The 19,271-nt window shown below is 44.2% G+C and overlaps 1 protein-coding gene across 5 annotated transcripts in view; it reads right to left on the bottom strand.

Annotated features, from left to right (window-relative positions):
* Positions 1 to 403: 403 nt before the first annotated feature.
* fgd4a (FYVE, RhoGEF and PH domain containing 4a) overlaps positions 404 to 19,271 on the bottom strand; it is a 45,404-nt gene continuing 26,536 nt past the window's right edge. For 4 of the 5 annotated variants that reach the window (XM_079162467.1, XM_079162463.1, XM_079162466.1 and 1 more), the window contains 16 exons: positions 11,852 to 12,004; positions 11,054 to 11,255; positions 8,395 to 8,812; positions 5,839 to 5,928; positions 5,550 to 5,695; positions 5,175 to 5,331; positions 4,851 to 4,989; positions 4,699 to 4,757; positions 4,455 to 4,601; positions 3,920 to 4,092; positions 3,570 to 3,600; positions 3,382 to 3,462; positions 3,170 to 3,295; positions 2,744 to 2,881; positions 2,517 to 2,657; positions 404 to 2,408 (listed from right to left, as the gene is read on the bottom strand). In XM_079162467.1, coding sequence (XP_079018593.1) covers positions 2,139 to 2,408; positions 2,517 to 2,657; positions 2,744 to 2,881; positions 3,170 to 3,295; positions 3,382 to 3,462; positions 3,570 to 3,600; positions 3,920 to 4,092; positions 4,455 to 4,601; positions 4,699 to 4,757; positions 4,851 to 4,989; positions 5,175 to 5,331; positions 5,550 to 5,695; positions 5,839 to 5,928; positions 8,395 to 8,812; positions 11,054 to 11,255; positions 11,852 to 12,004 — 2,471 coding nt within the window. In that variant the 3' untranslated portion in view covers positions 404 to 2,138. The remainder of the gene's footprint in view (positions 2,409 to 2,516; positions 2,658 to 2,743; positions 2,882 to 3,169; positions 3,296 to 3,381; positions 3,463 to 3,569; positions 3,601 to 3,919; positions 4,093 to 4,454; positions 4,602 to 4,698; positions 4,758 to 4,850; positions 4,990 to 5,174; positions 5,332 to 5,549; positions 5,696 to 5,838; positions 5,929 to 8,394; positions 8,813 to 11,053; positions 11,256 to 11,851; positions 12,005 to 19,271) is intronic. The other variant, XM_079162464.1, reaches the window with a different exon arrangement.

The raw sequence follows: 19,271 nt of genomic DNA, 5'->3' as shown, positions 1-19,271 counted from the left end.
TGTGTGTGTGTGAACTAGACAGCAGACCATACAGTGTGTACACTATGAATAGAAAGGTTCTTCCTGTTTGAGGATTCTTTGTTCCGCTGACATTCACACTTTGATAGTACTTTGTGACAGAAGCTACAGATCGCACCATATCTTTAGGGCTTTACTGATCACATCGCATATTCAAAGTGTTCACCACTTCTGACAAACGACTCCTGACTTCACCTGTTTGCATGTGTATGTCTGGGGTGACTCATTGTGAAAAACACCTTACTGGGTGAAGCAAAACAAGGAACCAAAACAGGACATTTCTCTGTGAAAGTAGCATCACAATGCGTCGCACTGGTTTATATCACCATGATAACACATTGTAGGTCAAGCAGCAATGCAACATTTCAAACAAGCAAGCTCTCCATCGAGTATTTAATGTTTTATTTTCTTTTAAGATACACTTTATAAGACTGTAAAGTGCGTAGATTCTCAAATGTTTGAGGGGGGGGGGACATAAAAAAAACTGGATATACATTCAGATCTTACAGATGGGGATGTTTTGTGCTCTTGTTATTTGAGTATTGAGGGGAACGCATTGAGAGGGGTGAGACTCGGGCGAGCACCAGCATTGAGCACAGGGGGAACTCTGCAAACAACCATCTGTGTCGCTGTCACACTGAAGAACCGAGTTGATGGGTTAGTGGAACAACATCTGCTCTCAGAAGAAAGAAAGATCTACCTACTGCGCTTCTTAGTTGACAGTCGGGGAACAAATTTGTGCTACTCTTTAACAGATCATGCTCATCATACTCTATAAATTACTTTAAATAATAAAATTAATTACAGCATTAAAAACATTTACATTTCTCGCACCAGCTTGCTTTAATCTGTGATTGTTCTGCGTTGGCATTAAATAGAAAACCTGATGGTCCCTGTTCATCTCCCTTCCACGTGGATTACAGCCCATGAATATCCTGTAGATCGTCAAGCATTTACCTTCATCCTCCTCGGCTTTGCATATGAACGACCATCATCCATCAGTTATCATGCCATTATAGAATACACGTGATTTCAGCGCGCTATTTTAATACAAACGGCACTGTCCGGGCCATAGATTTGGGCAATGTATGACAATACACATTGTTAGATCATAGCGATTTGTGACATTATTATGGCTTGAGACTTTGTAGATCTGACAAAACTTCGGCATTTAACTGGCCGGGAAGGTCTAACGTAAGTTGCTGTAGAGTTGCATTATGGGAATTGTAGGCTCCAGCGTGTTTGAGCTTGTTTTTCTTACTAGGAGGATATCTCAGCCTCTGCTGCTTCGATGTTGACCGTTTTTTCTGGATTAGCAAACTAGTTCCTTTGCTTCATAGAATACACACTACGACCGGGTGCAACCAACTGCAAAGCAGACAGATCAGCCAACGTGCATCCAGAGTTTGAAAAGCATTAGACAGATGATGAAGTTTCACTGAGGGATGAGAGACGGAGACCGTCACTATTCATCCACATGATTACCGTTCACAGTTTTGGAAACATCTCCTCAAGCAAAGAACGGGCAACATACTGTAAATACTTTATATCATATTTAGATGTTTTCTATGTTATCAAAACAAAGTTTGGGATCGATTTCTGTACATAAAAACACAAATGTTCCTTCTTGAAAAGAAAACACGTTTATACTGTACAGGTACGCAGGGTTGCGTTACAGCACCAGCAGACTAAGTTCGGACCGTCCTTTCGCTTTGATTCACATCCTGTACAGGGCGCTGTGTACGGCTGTACTAGCTCAAGAGGAGCTCACACAGATTCAAAGTCTTCATAGACTTTGAGCCGTCCTTAGTGGTGCCTGTTTGAGGGAAGTTGATCAGTCCTGAGGCCCCTCTGCTCTAGTGTTGATAGCACCGGACACGTCCTTCAGTAATCCAGCACAGCTCTAGCAGTGAATCAGAACTTCTTCATGTGGGTTAATGAGAAAATCCAGGAGACCAAATGGGAAACAGGAGAGTGGCAAGGAAGGGCAGCTTATCCAGCACAGATTTTTTTTTTCCCACTTGTCTTTAAGGTTTCAAGGACAGCATGGAGAGTGTGCATCTGCACATCCCGTCTTTCTCGAGCAATCCAACAGAAGTTGGCTTTTAGAAAACACGCCCTTATGAGCTATCGGTACCCGCCTCTTGTGTGTTGTTGTTGTCCATCATGTTGGCATTGCCCCCGTTGGTCTGAGGGCATTCAGGCACCTCTCCCGTCACCGCCACTCGAATCACTTTCAGCCAGCGCTGCTTGAGCTCCTCCGTATCGGCAGCAAAGTTGTGGGTGGATATGGACTGGGAGAGGCGGAAGCTGGCAGGGGGGTCTGTGGGCCGAGCGCTGTCATCCACAGAGTAGCCCAGGAGGGGAATAGTACACTGGGCCTTCACGTCCTAAAGGAGGACAATCGGGGATGAAGAGAGTGTCATCTATCTGTATGCATAGATTTCTTTCATTCGTATGGGGGAATCAAATTTTCCCCTTCATGTTCTCTGTTTTACCTGCGGAGCGCCGTAGAGATAGAGCACCAGACACTCCTTCTCTGGGATGACGCCCCACACCTTCTGCCAAGGTTTGTTCTTCTCACAGTACTGCAGGATGCCGCACATGATGCTGCTTCCTGTGAACTGAGCCGCCTCGATCTGCAGAGCGAGGACGACCGCAAATTAGCAAGAAATCATAAAGCAACTCGAGCACAATAATGTACGCATCAGTATCTCCTCCTCACCTCCAGGATGCCCTTCTTCTTGACCTCGGATCTCGTTTTTCCACTCAGCATAGAATGACAGTCTCTGCAGACTTTGTTCACCTTGTTGCCGTCATATTCAAGCGCGACCTTATTGTCTGAACATTTCCAGCACACCACCTGCAAGAGAAAAGTAGAGAAGCTCTTTAAGCATCATTCAATCAACTATGACCATGACTATGCTGTATTATTACTTTAATGTATTATCTTATTTAATCTCTTTAGTTCAAAGGTGACTAGTCTCAACAATATTTGAGTTCTTTGGTAAAAAAAATACTGTGTATTCTACAGACTTGATAAAATCAACATTTTCCCTCTGAATGTTGAAAGTTCCCTGTTGCTCTCGACTGCCCGTATGGATGCTCTCTCATGCATTATGCATGGCTCAACAGCATCAAGGCTACTTACATAGCCGCAGGCTCTGCAGTGGTGCCTCCGCCGTGTCAGAGCATTGAAAGACTCCTTGCACTTCATACACATTGTCACTTCATTGTCGCGGATCCAGCGAGGGGCACGCTTCCCCAGCTCTGCATTCTGTATCAAAATAAAAGCGTACTCGGTGTGACGGCAAAAGAACAGTGACAGTTTAACTGTGCATGCAGCTGTGACGCAACACTGACCGACACTTCGTCCACTTCTCTCAATGCATTCTTGAACGACTCGTTTTTCTGCTGGAAGATCTCAATGGTCTCCTGGAAAGCCTGAAGGACAACAACAACAACAACATCGGACTCACGTGTCACTCTTTCTACATGGCGTTCAAACGTATATATAATCAAATGAGAAATTGAAAGTATATTGATTGTACCTTAATCCAGTCTGCCTTGTCCTGCTCTGAGCTGAGGAAGACAAATAAAGCCATAAGCGCTCAAACGTAACTTTATGTGATAGTCCTGTTATAACACCAAGTCATACCAACGTGGCAATTAGCTGTGGTCAAAGAGTATTTAGAGATTTACAGGATTTAAATATGGAGTTTGGGTGTGCTTATGAGTGGTCTTCCATTTATATGTCAAATTATACTGTATAGGGTCTAGATTACCTACAATTACATACTTCAATGTGGGAGGGGCTGGGATGTTTTTGCACCTTACGGAGTTTGCAATTTTTAAATGACCTCCTCTTGTGTTATTTCTGATAATTCTGCATAAAATGTACCTGGCCTGCAGCTCCAGCATCCTCTCCTTCCCCGACACTTGGAAGGTATGAGGGTAGTCCTCGTTGCTCGTTTCCAGGACCTTCATGCCGTCGATGCCGATCCGCGTCCTCGCCGTGTACTTGGTCCCTCCCAGGCTGAATTTGGGTACGCAGTACAACAGCATGTTGTTGAACTGGCAAGAAAAGGAAACAAAAGTTTTTTCACTGAGCACGGATCAGCGCTATTCCAGATTAGCCTCCTGGCTTTGTTTTGTTCTGAAGGGGGCCGTGCTCAACACTGCAGGTAACCTGAATTACACAGATGGGAGACATTCAGCTTGAAGCTAATAAGAAACCGCCCGGACGTAATCGCATCATCTGGCAATCTCAGTAATTGAGAGACTTGCTCATGTGCCCCTGATGTGTCTTAACGCGGAGGTGTTCCTGGCTGGAAATGATTCACTTGGTTCAATTGACTTGTGCAGACAAAGTCTCGCCTCAGCACGTTTCCCTCATTAGATAAGAAGACGTTTTCATGCCTGACAGTTTCTCTCACCAGGAAGAGGTATCGCTCCATGGCTGAGGTGTTCCTGGCCGCCAGCTTCAGGATGTGGCCCTCCTTGATGAACTCGTTCGAGGGGTTGACAATGTCTTCCTCCTCACCCAGCATCTCGTGTATCTCCATCAGTTTCTTCAGATTCTCCTAAATGGAGGATGGGACATTTATGTTAGTTGGACGTTAATGTGTCCAACTAATGTGTAATTCTAAGAGAAAAAAGGTTTAAGACGTCTGGACTCACAGATTTTCGAATGGCGCTGTTGGAGTGAGTCGCTGCTGTGGCGATAATTTCTAATGATTCTGTGGGGGAAAAAAAAAAAAAGATGGTTTACCTAAATATAGTGAGATCAAAAATGACTCCTTGGAGTGGGAATTTGAAGTATCGAGACTTACTCTCTGAATCCCGTCGGTCGGGGTCGTCCTGAGGCAGCTTCTTCAGATAGTCTTTCAGCAGCATCTCATAGCGAGGGACTCTCTGCACGGGCTCCAACATGTGGTGCTGAAGCGTCAGGAAGCCACAGACCTCTTGACTCTGTCCAGGAAGAACCCCAAAAACTAGAATTAACGCCAATACCAACCAGTCATGTTGCAGTTGTCTGTCCAAAAATGTCACGATGTAATCCTATTAAACATTTGTGTGAAATTGTCATAACATCACAGTGATTTTGCAATAATAAAATGTGCATTTTTTCTGGACTGGGATTTGGTGAGCAGTACCTGTATCTCCTGAATGATGGCCTTGAATTGAGGCGAACGATCAGTCCACTGTTTCAGCAGCTCCATGGCCTTTTCGAAATTCTTCACGTACTCTGCGTACATCTTGAGGAAGGGTGTGAGTTTCTGCAGGATGTCTCCGATGCGAGGTGTGGACTCCCTGCGGGGGAAGGGAGAGAAGTCACGTGAAGCAGGTAAATAATGTAACCACATTGTTCTGGTTTGTATCTGTTATTTTTCTTTATCATTCTCATGCTTCTGTGTACATGAGTTTGCAGCAGTGTTTGAGAGTTGGTTTCAATACAAAGAGACAATGTGCCGGCAGCTACAGTTTGATACAGAACCCCATTGCATGTATTGTCATTTAATGGAGCTCACCATTCTCCCATGCGTTTCTCCAGATCTGGAAGCAGAAACTGGCTGTGAAAGGCGTTGATGGAGCTGATGTTGGAGAAGATGTTCTTCACTACTTCCACAGGGAACGTCCCTTTATTTGCCTCCTCCATGAGCTTGGCACAGAAAACCTGAAAAGAGTTGTGTACAACGTAGAACCGATAAGTGACAAAACGATTGAGAAGTTAATAAGGTTTCCCTCCTGTGTCGTGTAAACCCCGTCCCATCAGACTCGGTCAAAAAAACAGAAGTGAACTGTCACTGAGTTCCTCACCTGGTCCAGCAGGTTAAGTCGCGTTACGTAGGCCTTCTCTGTGTGCAAGAGCTCACTGGCGATCTTAAACAGCTTCTGTTCATTTGTCTCCTGAAAACAGAGGGTACATTAACCGGAGTCTTTACACGTGTGGCAATCCTAAATAAAATCTGGTCAAAGATGAATGAGCGAAGTATGAAAGTAAGTGAGATTATTCTGTTGAGCCAGAGAGTCTGTAGTCCGTATAAAGACCGTTTCAGTCTAATCATTTTCTAATGAGTAATTGGTCTTCAAGGAAAATTGGGGCTAATTAGTTTTTCAACACAGCGACTGGAGTTAAACTGAGCTGAATGAGAATAATGCAGAAGTCTGGGACAAAATGTCTTAAGCGCATTCATTCGTTTCAGCTCAGTGCTCAATCCCACATCATTGTCGTTCGCAAGTTCCTGTTTGGTTTCAGGGCGCTGATCTCATCCACGTGTTGCATTTTCTGCATTTCAGTTCAAAAATGTTCTCTGTAAATCATGCATTTATCGTATGATTCAGAGTAAACGCCTCAGTGACTGGTCTGCGCAGCCCTTGTGTTAAACCTTGTCTACAGCAGCATGTAGCACTGATGTGTGTGTGTGTGTGTGTGTGTGTGTGTGTCCTTAACACTGAGCTGATGTTGGGCCAGGCTGCGGTGCAGCAGGAGCCCTCAGAATAGGAAACGAAATTATGGAAGAAGGGAAATGACACCAAATCAAACAAAGACACGATTACGTCTAACAGAGCTTAGTGTGAGAGGCCGATCGATGTACCCAACTGTAGCCTCATCATTTACTCTACAAAACATCTCCCACACATACTGACAGGATCAAATGTGTGTTTTTCCTCACACTATATATAACCACAAGGAATTAGTATCCTGCTCTCAAATGATCTGACAGCAATCAGTCTCATATTTCTACACAATTCACTTATAAATAAATCCAGTGTTGCTAATTCTCTGAGACATATTTTTCTCAAGGTGAAGGCCCAAAGTTGTTGAATATTTAAAAAAAACACATGACAAGCATATGTTTAAGTGTTTACAATGCATTGTTACAGATGAAACCAGCGGTTCCCTTTCTTTTAGACTTGTGACCCCTTACAGAGAAGCAGTGTGTAGCCGGGGCCCCTCCTCATGTTTCAGATGTCTATGAGTTGTTAGCAGTTCCAGAGTGAAACTTGTCTGATCGCTTCATTTCAGCAACTGCTCAGGGCCAAAATTTGTTTTCAATATTCCACATAAAAAGGCAAATATTAGAAAACCAAAATCTAAAATAAGAAGCAGAACATTGCGTTTTCTTCTTTCCTGCCTCACTAATCAGCTCACGGCCCCTCAGGTATATCTTGTCACCCATTGAAGGGTCCCACCACTGGACTTGACTAGCATTTGTCTGCAGAACACACTTTTAGTCTGATACATATCCTCAAGTGATGTCACTTCAGTCTGTGTCAGTTGGGGCTGAAGACTACAAGTTTGAAAACAAAAGAATCTGGAGGTGTGGAGCAACTTGCTCCTCATCTTGAGGCTAGTGGCTCGATGCTACATTAGCTGCTAGCATAACACACCTGAATCTCTGACCAAACCGCCAGCGGCCAATTTGATTTGTGGGTAATGTAGGCACCAATTTTTGAGAAGGAAGAAGAATGCTTGAAATAAAAATCGTGACATCTCTGGTTCTGCTCCATCTACTTGATTCTTTTTTTTAATTGTCTCTTTTAAATACAGTGTGCAGTCAATACTAGGCTTTTACTTAATGCTTAAGTAAAGGATCTGAGTACTCCACCAATGCAAAAGGCACAAATAAAGGGCAATAACATGGCAGAAGTATCTAAGAAGTTGTTTTGAACTAGCCAACACAAAGAGAAGCTTTACCAATAGCCTATGTTAATTCAATATGTTTCCAAAACAGCACAAAGAAATGATCAGAAATCCAATAATTACAACCAAGCTACTCAAACTTTATGGAATATCTTGACTAGCTATTACATTTGACTGGAGAACATGCAATGGCTCCGAGTGTCAGCGTGTCAAAGGTCCCTTTCAAGTCAGACAACAACAACTGAACATTGTGGTGAATGAAAGCACTGTTCATGGCCCTTCCTCTCTCATACCAGAGACTGTTGTTTGTCAGAGATTAATCTGAACCTGAGATATTTATAATCTGTACCGGGGGGGGGGGGGGGGGGGGGGGCGGTGAGGCTATGAACTCAGCTGCTCAAGTGTTGGACATCTGTTCAGCTTTCGTGGAAAATAACCGCTCAGACACACACACACACACACACACACACACACACACACACACACACACACACACACACACACACACACACTGTAACTCTACCCTTACGATGGTGGAGTGACCCAGAGTTTAATTAGTTCAGAAGATTTAATTGTGCTGAAAGCCCAGAGCATAAATAAATGCTGACTGTCTCTTTCAGAGACTGCAGAGTCAGAGCAACGAGGCAGCTGTCTGGCTGTAAATATATAACACAAAGGATGTAAACACACAGACCACTCGGGTGCAAGGGCAACAAAGTTAAACGTACCTTGTGGTCGGTGCTCCCTTCTTCGTTCTTGTGCTCACTTTCTATTTCAGTCCCACTGTCCTCCTTCTCAGTGTGGCTTTCTGTAGCAGTCCTGTCTGTTTGTGGAGGTGAATGATCACCAGTCTGTTCTGTGCTCCTGCAACCGCCATCACCGTTTACCAGCTCGGCGGTCTCTATCCTCACACTCTCACCGTTCGTCTCCGGGTTATCCACCATGTCCTTGTCCTGCTCCATCTGAGCTAGCGTCCCGTTAGCCGCCGGTTCGTGGGCATCCTGCGGCGAGGTGGGTGCGGAGGTGTGGTTCTCCTGAGTCCCGGCGGTGTCCGTCTGCTTCTGGGAGGCGCGGTGAGCTGGGCTGCAGTTGGACGACTTGCTGATCTGCTTGAGCGGTGAGCCGTCTCTCTTGCTCTCTGTGCTGCTGGAGGAACAGAGGGACAGGAGGAAGTTGGTCAAGAGCACACAAAAAAAAAGAGAGTGTTAACTAACAAGAACATTTGAGAAAAAGGGAAAAGATGTAGTAGGAAAATTACAGCAGTCGGTTCAGTAGCTGCTCAAGCCCGCATGTTTGGTCGGGGAGAATGGACGTGTCGGTAAGCAGAGAGGCTTTGCACTTGAGTGTGAGTTAAAAATAAAACTGTGGAGATGCACAAACTTCCTTCTGTCTTATGAGGCTGCTGAGAGCTGGTGTACTGCAGAGGAAGTGTGTGTGTGTGTGTGTGTGTGTGTGTGTGCGCGCACAGAGCAAAGACGGAATGGAGGTACAGTAATGAGGAGAACAGGAGGAGGGGGAGAGGTACAACACTACTCCCCAGAGGTAGATGCTGTCCTACTTCCAAGGAGAACCCACATTATATACACCGTAACATCTCTACCATTCTTTGCTTTAACATGAATGAAATTAAACTGTTTGCACGAGACAATTTGAAATACAGCACATGAACGGAAGCAAGACAAAAAACAAACACACACACACACACACACACAAACACACACACATGTACAATGTCACCATTCAGCTGCTCTACATCCTGGGCCGGTAGTCAGTCCAGCTGTTTCCCTGTAAATTACCCTCCAGACCTTCAGTCTTACAGCAAGCGGCGACCTACAGCAGCTACTGTATCGTGGCTCCGTTTTGCTGCTCTCACATCTCTTGTACAACTGGTCAAAAATCGTATCTTGGCAAAACTGAAAGTACTTACTATTTCTAGCAGAAAAGAAGCAAGATATATACTATATATGTGATCTAACCTTTACTAAAACACCAGCCAAGCAGGTGAATTATTAGCCTCTGCGACGTTCAACTGTTGTGCTTATCGGTGTCCAGTAGAAACAGGAAGTATGTATAAATAGAGGAACAACAACGGGCTGGTGAAACACTGCACAGATGAATCACTTCTGAGCCGTCGGGCCACCTGAGTGTGTTTGAGCGTAAAACGACATTATCCACAGGAAGACTGAGTAATACCACGATTATATGCAGTTTAATACCGTTTCCAGAGAAACACACTTTGTAGGTGCAGTTCCTCTCTGCATATAAATAGCACAGTAAGCGCTCCGGTACATGGCAGAGTTTTAAAATAGGCTGAACTATAGGCGAGAATTAAGAGCAGCTTCACTTGCCATGTGGCAGTCCTTTAAGGTGCCATGTGAACCAGATTAGTATATTAGTAGGCTAATTCTGTTCTCAGAAGCTGGGGGGGGGGCCTTTCTCTTCTTTCTGTTCCAAGGCCACTAGAGGGCTAATCCCCACCGCCCCGCAGAGTCTGAATGAAAAGGACACACCCAATTTCTCTGATTAACCTCACATCAACACTGTTAAATGTGATGAAAGGTAAGGTGAAAGCCTGGGATTGAGTTAGATTTTGTAACTCTGCTCCCAGGGATCCAAGCCAGCGATGAGTTTGAATATGAGGCTACTAGAGACTGAGGGGACTGAGTGAAAGTTTAGTCGGCATGCTTCTGCGGCAGATCGAATATTTGTGTCTTCAACTGTACGAGCAGCTGGGACAAGGGCACCATTGTTGTGCCAAGGGCCTCTCTCGCATAGACAAGGCTTCAGCTGCAACCAAAACTTACATGACTTGTAACAAATCAAGAAGTGACGCACCAAAAAAAAAAAGGGGGAAACAGTGGTAAGCCAACAGCCAACAGAATACTTAAATCACCATGTAACTATGAGGCAACAAGATCATAGTACAGGCATTCAAGTTGAGGCAGTCGGAGAGATCCATACCTCATTCTCCTGGGCTTCATCTCGCAACGCCGAGTCCTGTCCCACAACTGACTGGGGATCTGTGTTTCCACTCGCCTGTACAAATCTCCTTTCATCCCCTTTGCTAACGCTTGGCTTGTGAGGCAAGTGGCTAATCTCAGCTTGTTCTCGTCTACGGCTCTCGTCTGCGCCGCTATCAGTGAGTCAGGCTGAAGACTTAAAACGAGGGACTTCTGCTTTTCATCCCTGAAATAACCGGCATAGGAAACATTAGGAAAGACAACGTTTCCCGTCACTGTGATTACGAGAGCCAGAGTGAGGTTGCGTTGTTACAAAAAGATATGAAGCGGCGTAGATAAGAGTTATTCAACCGCAACCAATGTGTCATGGTTAACAAAAACAAAACAAAAAAGGCACACACACCAACAGAGAGTAAAGAGCCCCTACCTGTTCTCCTCAAAGCGGTTGATGAGGTCTGAGACTTTGGAGTGTTTCTCCCTGACTTTCTCCCGGTTCACAGATCCTCTCCCTCCTCCTCCTCCTCCTCCTCCCTCCTCCATGCCCGGTTGTAGTGGTGCTTTCTGGATGTGGCCCAGCGGGGACTTGACCTCCGTCACCGGGCTCTGGAGATGTGACGGCTTTGGAGGCACTGCAGAGAAGACAGAGGAAAACTTTGAACATCAGAGACCGTCTTGGATGCTGGTAGATCCAGATGATTGCCTTGTATTTTTCTCATCAGGGAATATGTCTCTGCAATGTCGGTTTGGACCTGAAGGGGGCGGTATAAGCTACCCCAACTGTTACCATACACACAGGGCACTGAGCTGTATTTAACACCCTGAAAGTGACAAACAAGTGACCCAGCTCAGCATAGAATAACTGAGCAGCTTTACTTCACATACATGTTTTAGGAATCAAATTCCCTGCGTGATTTACAGCAGCAGAAAGAATGGCGCTCTGTCTCCCGTCTTATCTGTGTAGAATGATTTACTGAACTCAAATAAAAAAAAGGAACAAGGCTCAAGGTTCACCGATCCCAGGCCAATAATACATAACTCTATTCCTGTTTTCACTGTTTCCCTGGAGTCATGTACTGTAAGTCCTCCGGTCAGACAGCGGGAGAAAGGTCACTGGAGACAGAGCAATCAGCGTTCACATGTGAATCACAGGCCGATACAATTGTGTCCACTGACGCTCCCACTACGCAGTGTTTCTGCCGAACGGCTGTGAGCTGTCGTCGTGTACCTTTTGGTTTAGAAAGCAGCCGGGGCCTGCAGCAAGAGCTTCTTCCATTGACCCCCTCCCTGCTCTTGTCAGTCGTCCCACCGCCCGCTCGAATCAGACACGCCTGCACACTGGGTGGGTTGCTGCGCTCGCACGCCGGGCTGCTGCCGAGAGCTGAAGGACACACAGAGAGAGAGAGAGAGAGAGAGAGAGAGAGAGATAGCACATCCATTACAACAAGAACATCTCATCATCTTGTTTGCGGTCAACGAAATGAGATTGATGATACAGATTATGACAGGCTCTTGATAAGACAAAAACAATATTGTGACGTTGACAACAGGTGACAGGAAATGAGAGATGGTGAATGACTAAGTCCAGGACCACCTGGACACCAAACTACACTCATTTTAACCACAAAACACTTTGGCAGGTCCATGGACACAGACTCCTTAGTCACAAATGACACAACACAAATACTGTGCGTAGTAAACAGTGCATTGTTAGATACACAGGCACCAATACTGTCTCTCAGATGATAGTGAGGCACGGCTGTATCCTTTCTTCTTTCCACACTTGTGAACTATGAAAATGTTCTTCTTTCTGGCAGTTTTTCATTTTTGCAAATGACAGTATGATATTAACTTTCCCGTTTGATGCAATAGTGCAGATGTATGGAAAAGCAATGTTTTGGTATATTTGACCTACAGTAAGTGGGATTGCAGTTGTAAAGGAAATGCTGTAAACACTCAAGAACTAAAACAAACCAAGTGTGTCGCACAGAATTCCTCCCATATCTCATCCCTTCATACTACAGGGCATACTGTTCATATTCATTGCTGCAGATATGCTTATGATAAACAGCTGCAGGCGAAATATTAAAAGAGTGTCAGACAGTTCAGTTGATTATCCAGCTAATGATCCAATTGATGATCCGCTCCGCGGGGCTTTTACCAGCTGGCCACAGATGGTACAGCATCGGTGTTTAGATAGAGCAGACAGACTGATTTAATGGCGCTACAGACACAGACTGGCAGTGTTTACAGCAGCCTGAATATACTGTACCTCTCTCTCTCTCTCTCTCTCTCTCTCTCTCTCTCTCTCTCTAAACCTCACAGCGCACACACATGCACAACCACATGCACGTGAAACGTGTGTACTTAGGCACATCTCCATATATGGTACTACATTGCCAGGAGCCAGTCGGCGCTCTCATTATTTTACACGGTATACGTCCATTACTCTCCATTTAAGGTTGTCACTTTAATGCGTGCGTGTGTGTGTGATTTAACAAGTGGCACTGATGTATGAGTTGGATGCAGAAGTCGATGCAGTTTAGCTTAGCTTGGTTAACAGGTATGATTAACAGTGTGTGTAGTGGAATAGCTGTAGAGTGGAGCTTAAAGGATACAGACTTACACTTTCGCAAAAAACTAAACTTCCGACTATTTGTTTTTGTATCAGTTCTGTTTTCAAGGTCCACAGTACACGGACTGGAAAGTTAGGTCCTCCTCCTCCTCCTCCTTTTGGCACTGATGCTAACATGTAAAGAGACATTTCCATCCCTGTAATATAAATGATTGATAAGAGGTCTGAATTCCTTGAAAGACACGGTTTCAGGTCCCAAAATAGATCAAACTAAAAGCATCTGTGCTTTGAGAAAAACACAGGAAAATAAGATGACTCTTTCAGAAAATGATCCTCCACTCTTCTTGACAAACGCATCAAGATTATATGAGCAGAAACGATTAGTCGATTATTCCATTAACAGGAAATCTGAAACTATTTTATTAGTCAAGCAATAGCTAATTGACATTACCAAGGCCCAGCCGCTCGTGCTTATGTTCTTTGTCTTATGTGATAGTAGATTGATAGTTTTTAAGTTTTGGACTATTGAATGACTATTTTAAGATTTTATTTATTTATTTTCATTTAATTAATTTATAAGTAAACAATTATTTTTATTATTTTTTTACATTTTACAAGCCAAATGATTATTTGTCAATGTCATTTTTTCGAGAAAATAAATGGTAAAATAATTGAAAATGTAAACGATTGTTAGTAGCAGCCCTAAAGTATATGAACAACAGTGAAAAACGTATGTACTATATACAGTATGTAGTGTTCTCTAGTGTTTGTTTGCTACTACTTGCCAAAGCAGCGCCTGGAGCCCCTTATTTATTTTCCCTCCAGTTATCTTTATCTTACCAGTCTTGAAACAGAATCAGAAAAACAACAACCACAGAATCACATAGTCACACAGTTTCTATTTTTTACAGCCTGACCGTAATTAAAGACAACAGCTCTAGCAACTGTCTGACTGGAAACGGTCCCACGCTGTGTTTGGGAAAGCAGACTCTCTAAACATGGCCCCAAAATTACCAATTATCAATTCTTAAGTCGGCCTCAGGAATTTCTCTTGATGATGTGCTTGGCTTCCCCTCGTGGCCACATTAAGAGATCATAAGAAAATACCCAGCAAAAATATATGCACCCTATTATACATAAATGGCTAAAAATGAATTCTCCGCCTGCAGATTGTGCTCCACATACGGCATTTATCCTGGAAGATTGCAGGGGGTCCACTCTCCACAGCCTGGCGCTGTCTGCCAGGGTTGTTATTAACTCTGTCAAACACCAGTCCCTCAGCTTTAAATCACCTCAGTGCTGGAGGCTTTCACTTGAACCTGAGCAAAGTGTGCAGGTATTTTAAGTGTTACTGTTCAAGAAAAGCACAGAGATGTAAACGGAGATACAAATACGTCTGGAGATGCAAACATGTTTGACTTTAAATTGTTCTGTCAATTGCTTGGAGAATGATTTTGAGTTAAAATCAGATCAACCGTCTTTAAGCTCTTATCCGGACCATTAAGGCAAAGAGACACAGCCAGCTCTGTGACAGTACAAACAGGAACTTTACTTTCTCAGAAGCGGCATGCTTGCCAGGAACTGCTGGTAACACACATTCTGGCATCTTCTCATTATCGAAGCTGGCTTGGCACGAGTGACAGCCCACCATGTGAATTAGTAGCAGCCAGCAGCACACCCTGCAGAAACACTTTGATTCACCGCCTCAATCTGTGTGACGGCGAAGAAGCCCTGTTGTCTGAGACTTGCTTATGCGGATGATAGAAACAACAGAGGAACTTCTGCTGGACAAGGACTCGTTTTATAAATACCAAAGAAGTACTATTTGTGATGTCACTCAATATCTTTGCATCACGACGTCTCTTTCTACATAGGTAATCTGCTTTGCATAGAAAGCGGAACACCGTTGCTGCAGTCAAGGAAGCGGGGAGTTGACAAGTCAAACTGAGAGTAGACCTTTGCCTCCTTGTCCTTGTTGGAGGAGGGTTAGACTTGCTGCCATGGCAACTATCCTGTTACCTTCTGGAGATTGACTTCACTACTGAAGTGGACTGAGCCTGAAGGCATCTGCTTCGCTCTCAATACATGCAAAACTGCACAGCGAGTGCTACAAACGAGAAATGCTCTCGCATTCAGCAGCAGTGCAGATGAGAAAACGAAAGACTCGTGCAAAATGCTGCTTTGCAAGGAACCCCCGCGTCTTTTGATTTCACAAATATCCTCCACACGTGAACAGCATCTTCCCTTAATGCGCGAGTCTATCAGGAAGACGAAGACATCCGAGCAGACCCGTCTCCTTTTCAAAGAGAATCAACAAGGTTTACCTGAGAACGTGTGCGGCCAACCTTGTGGTGGCACTACAGCATAGAAGACATCACACCCACCCACCCACACCCATCGATTGCCCCACAGCTCTGCCACATCAAAGCAGTGGAGGGATGAGGCTGAAGGAATTTAAACATCTTTCTCCGCAACAAAAAACAGGGTCCGAAAATAGTGAATCATCCTAAACTAGTGCCGAAAATGAGTTTGGCTCCGGGGAAGCCGAGGTTGGTTTGTTGGTCAAACACTATTGGATGGATTGACATGAAATCAATCGTGTACAATCATGTGCAAAGTTGTATGGCAGTCACAAAGTTATTTCCTGATATGTTGTGGTACTCACTTTTGTGTCTTATTTCAGATACTTCCTCCCCTCGTGTGTTCCTCGCTGGTGTGATTGCCTTCCCCACGCAGATCAGTTTCATCTGTACATAATAACCTCCCTTTGTTTTTTAGCCTGTGTGCTCACTTTGTCTGCGCCAGTTTGTCTTCACTCTTTGAGTGAGCGGTCCAGCGATTAGTTCTGTATTTTCATGGTGTTTTTGACTTTGACTCTGCCCATTGTTTTTTGGTACTGCTGTCTGTCTTTTTTGGACAGTCTCCTGTGAACTTCTGTGTTTTTGCTAAGTAAGGGCTTTTATTTGTACTTTTTGTCTCTGACTTGTGCTTTTGAGTCTATTTCTCGCTGTTTGCCTGTGTAGCCTGATAATCTGGAGCTATGCATGGCTCCAAACCGACTACAAGAAGCACAATCAAAGAACAGCACCATGCGACCAATGTCAGACACACTTTCTTGTTCTTTTATGGAAACAAACTCCTCGTGGCTGTGGGTAGGTTTGCCACTCTGTTAATCTCCACTCAGCGTCTCAGTCAAACACTATCAAGTGAACCTTCGAGACATTTCTACCTCATGACATCACCCCGAAGTGTTGTCACCTGACAGTGGCTCGTCCAAAACCTCCTTTGGTAAAATGTGTGCTAATACTTCAGTGTGAGAGCTCGAGGGTTGAATTAACAAAAGAAAAGGCACACCTGTGAGTGTTTTGCAGTGCGTCCCAACCCTGCTAGCAGCCGAGTGTGTGACACAGTTTGAAACCAAGGCTTCGCCTTCTCGCCTCGTGGCCCCACGTTCATATCAAAAGGAATGTCTGAGAAGGCTTTTTACCAATTCTGCTTCTTCTTAATACATGGGTTGGCATATTAAAAGATCGTCTGGTTGGCTTCCACACAGCTATAGCAACGCCATCAAATATGAAAGAAGGAGACGGATAGAAGAAATGAGAGCGAGCTGAAGCAAAACAGTCCAGAATATCTTGACATATTCTGTCTTCAGTTGGCCATAAATCAGCTCGCAACTGTTGGATCATGGTTGAAGTACAAATGGGTAAAAATCTGAAGTCTGAATATGTAGGCTATTTATCATTTAAAATGCTCTGCTACTGTAGTAAAGATTGCCACATCAACGTTCATCGGCAGATAAAAAGAACAGGTCAACATGAGAGCATGCAAGCTTGCTCTAGACATCACTAAAGTGTGATTTTATCTAAAATCAAAGAGAGAATTAGAGGAATTAAGTTAAAACTCCCAGTGAAAGAACTCACCCTGGACTTTGAGACAGACAGGAAAACAATTGCAGAGTGTATCCTCAGTGAGGGACCACGCTGTGTTTGTGAGAGTGCGTGAGTCCCAGAAGAGCACTAAATTTAGGTCCCATGCAATCTTCCCAGGCAGCGCCACTGAGTGACTCAGCTGAGAGAGAAGAATCTCAGAGCAGCTCAAGACTCCTCCTTCACTTTCGCTCACACACACACACCCTATTTAAGTGGCTTTTTAAAAAAAGTATAGAAGCACACACACACACACGTACCCACAGGTTGACAACACACACACCTCAGGAACGGACAGTATCTGCACATTTACAGTTTAAAAGCTGCAAATCTACAAACGGCTTGTGTAACAGCCTCTACACTTCTCGTTCTGTCTGATTAGTCTGATCAATGATTAACAAACTCCACAGTGAAGCAGGCTGCAGTGCCACGCACCAGTTCTCTCATCTGCCTGCTAACATCTAAATCAAGCCCAAAGCCTCTTATCTATTATTTTAAACCATCGTCCCGTCAACTTCTCCTCCTCTGGCGCATTTTCCGCGCAAATATTTGAGACATAAAAACAAGACAACCAAGAAGAACCAGTCGACAAACTGAGCAAGTCGACACAAGTGAAAAGTTATGCGAAAGGTGCATCTGATAAAACCCAATAACAACATACGAGTTGAAGAAGAGGAAACAAAGATCCAAAGAACAGGCTATATAGTAGCATGAACTTGATGTACCTTTTGCAGAAGTCAGTACAGGGAACTGCGTCTTTAGATTCTCCATGTTCTGTTTCTATCCTGTGAGCAGAGCTGCTCCTGGTGTCTGTGACGATCAGACTCAGAGGTGCCAGTTCTTTTGAGTAATTGCTGCAATGGATCATCAATACATCAACTTTGAGCCATCGCATTGTGCCAACAGAACTAACCCAGAAACGGGAAGCAGTCTAGCGGCTTCCTGTTGCCGCTATTGCATAAATAGTTCTTGTCATCTTGCTATTTGTGAATATGTGAAAATGTATGTGTGTTTCGCATGTACACATTGTTCCTGCATGCTCACTAATGTGTCATCAGAGCAGGATTAAAAGGAATGATAGGCATTCCAGTAAACCAGTTTGACCAGTAGAAATTCCATTCACTAAATCCCCTTTAAATAACCTGTACTTGCAGCAGCTCAGTAGTTCAGTTAACATGTCAGATGAATGCAGCAAACATCGACGTTTAAAGCAGATTACAAAACACCCTGAATGACTGTGCAATGGTGACCAGAACTGCATTCTCATGCTCACATATCGGTGGTGGAACAATAGGTCGGTGCCAATAAACACTTTATGCAGCCAACCTCCTGCAGCCTTGTTGTTGGCAGGGCCTCACGTACGTTCAGCATTGACTGGTATCATCAGAGATGCTGCCAGTGGCAGCCGACCTCTGACCTCAAACACCGGCTGCACAGAAATGCACTCAAACACTTCCTTACACTGACTGTTATACAGGAAATCCAGGAAATGTATTTACAATATAACATCAATGTACACGCTGCTGTTTGGTAATCCGATTTTCAGATTTCTGCCCTTAATTCTTTTTTATATTTGACTCGGCTTTGAGGTGTTTTTTTTGTCTGAGCATTTAGTCAGGGCTTAAGGAAAGGATAGGTTCTCTAGTGAAAGCGCACATGGTTGAATTACACCATTAACCAGCTGGTTAGCTGCAGAATTGGCTTATTTATTTATTTTAGTAGATTCATCTATTTTAAGCACAAGAACACATCTCTTTCTTTTCACATTTTCCTCTCCTTCACATGCACAAACGGCAAAAAATGCACACACGGCAAAAGAAGCCAGGTTTCTCCGGCCGTGTTAACCTGGTTCTCACGTCATGATTAAAGAGACCTGCTTTCTCATTAACGATAATGATAACCAGGATACTTCAGTGCAAGTACACACAGGAGGTGCGAAAATAGTTTCAGAGGCACATACCAGCTACAAGGACAAAGTGACACTAACTGCTGCTTCCCACCTTACAGAGTCACACACAAGCAACACAAACTGACACACACACACACACACACACACACACACACACACACACACACACACACACACACACACACACACAAGACCCAGTTTCTAACCGTTTCTGGTGCCATACATCACTCAATGA

This window comes from Pholis gunnellus (assembly GCF_910591455.1).
Source record: "Pholis gunnellus genome assembly, chromosome: 7".
In the NCBI taxonomy this organism is placed as follows: Eukaryota; Metazoa; Chordata; class Actinopteri; order Perciformes; family Pholidae; genus Pholis; species Pholis gunnellus.
Note: the sequence above shows the minus strand (reverse complement) of the source record. Positions and strands in the feature narration are given on the sequence as shown.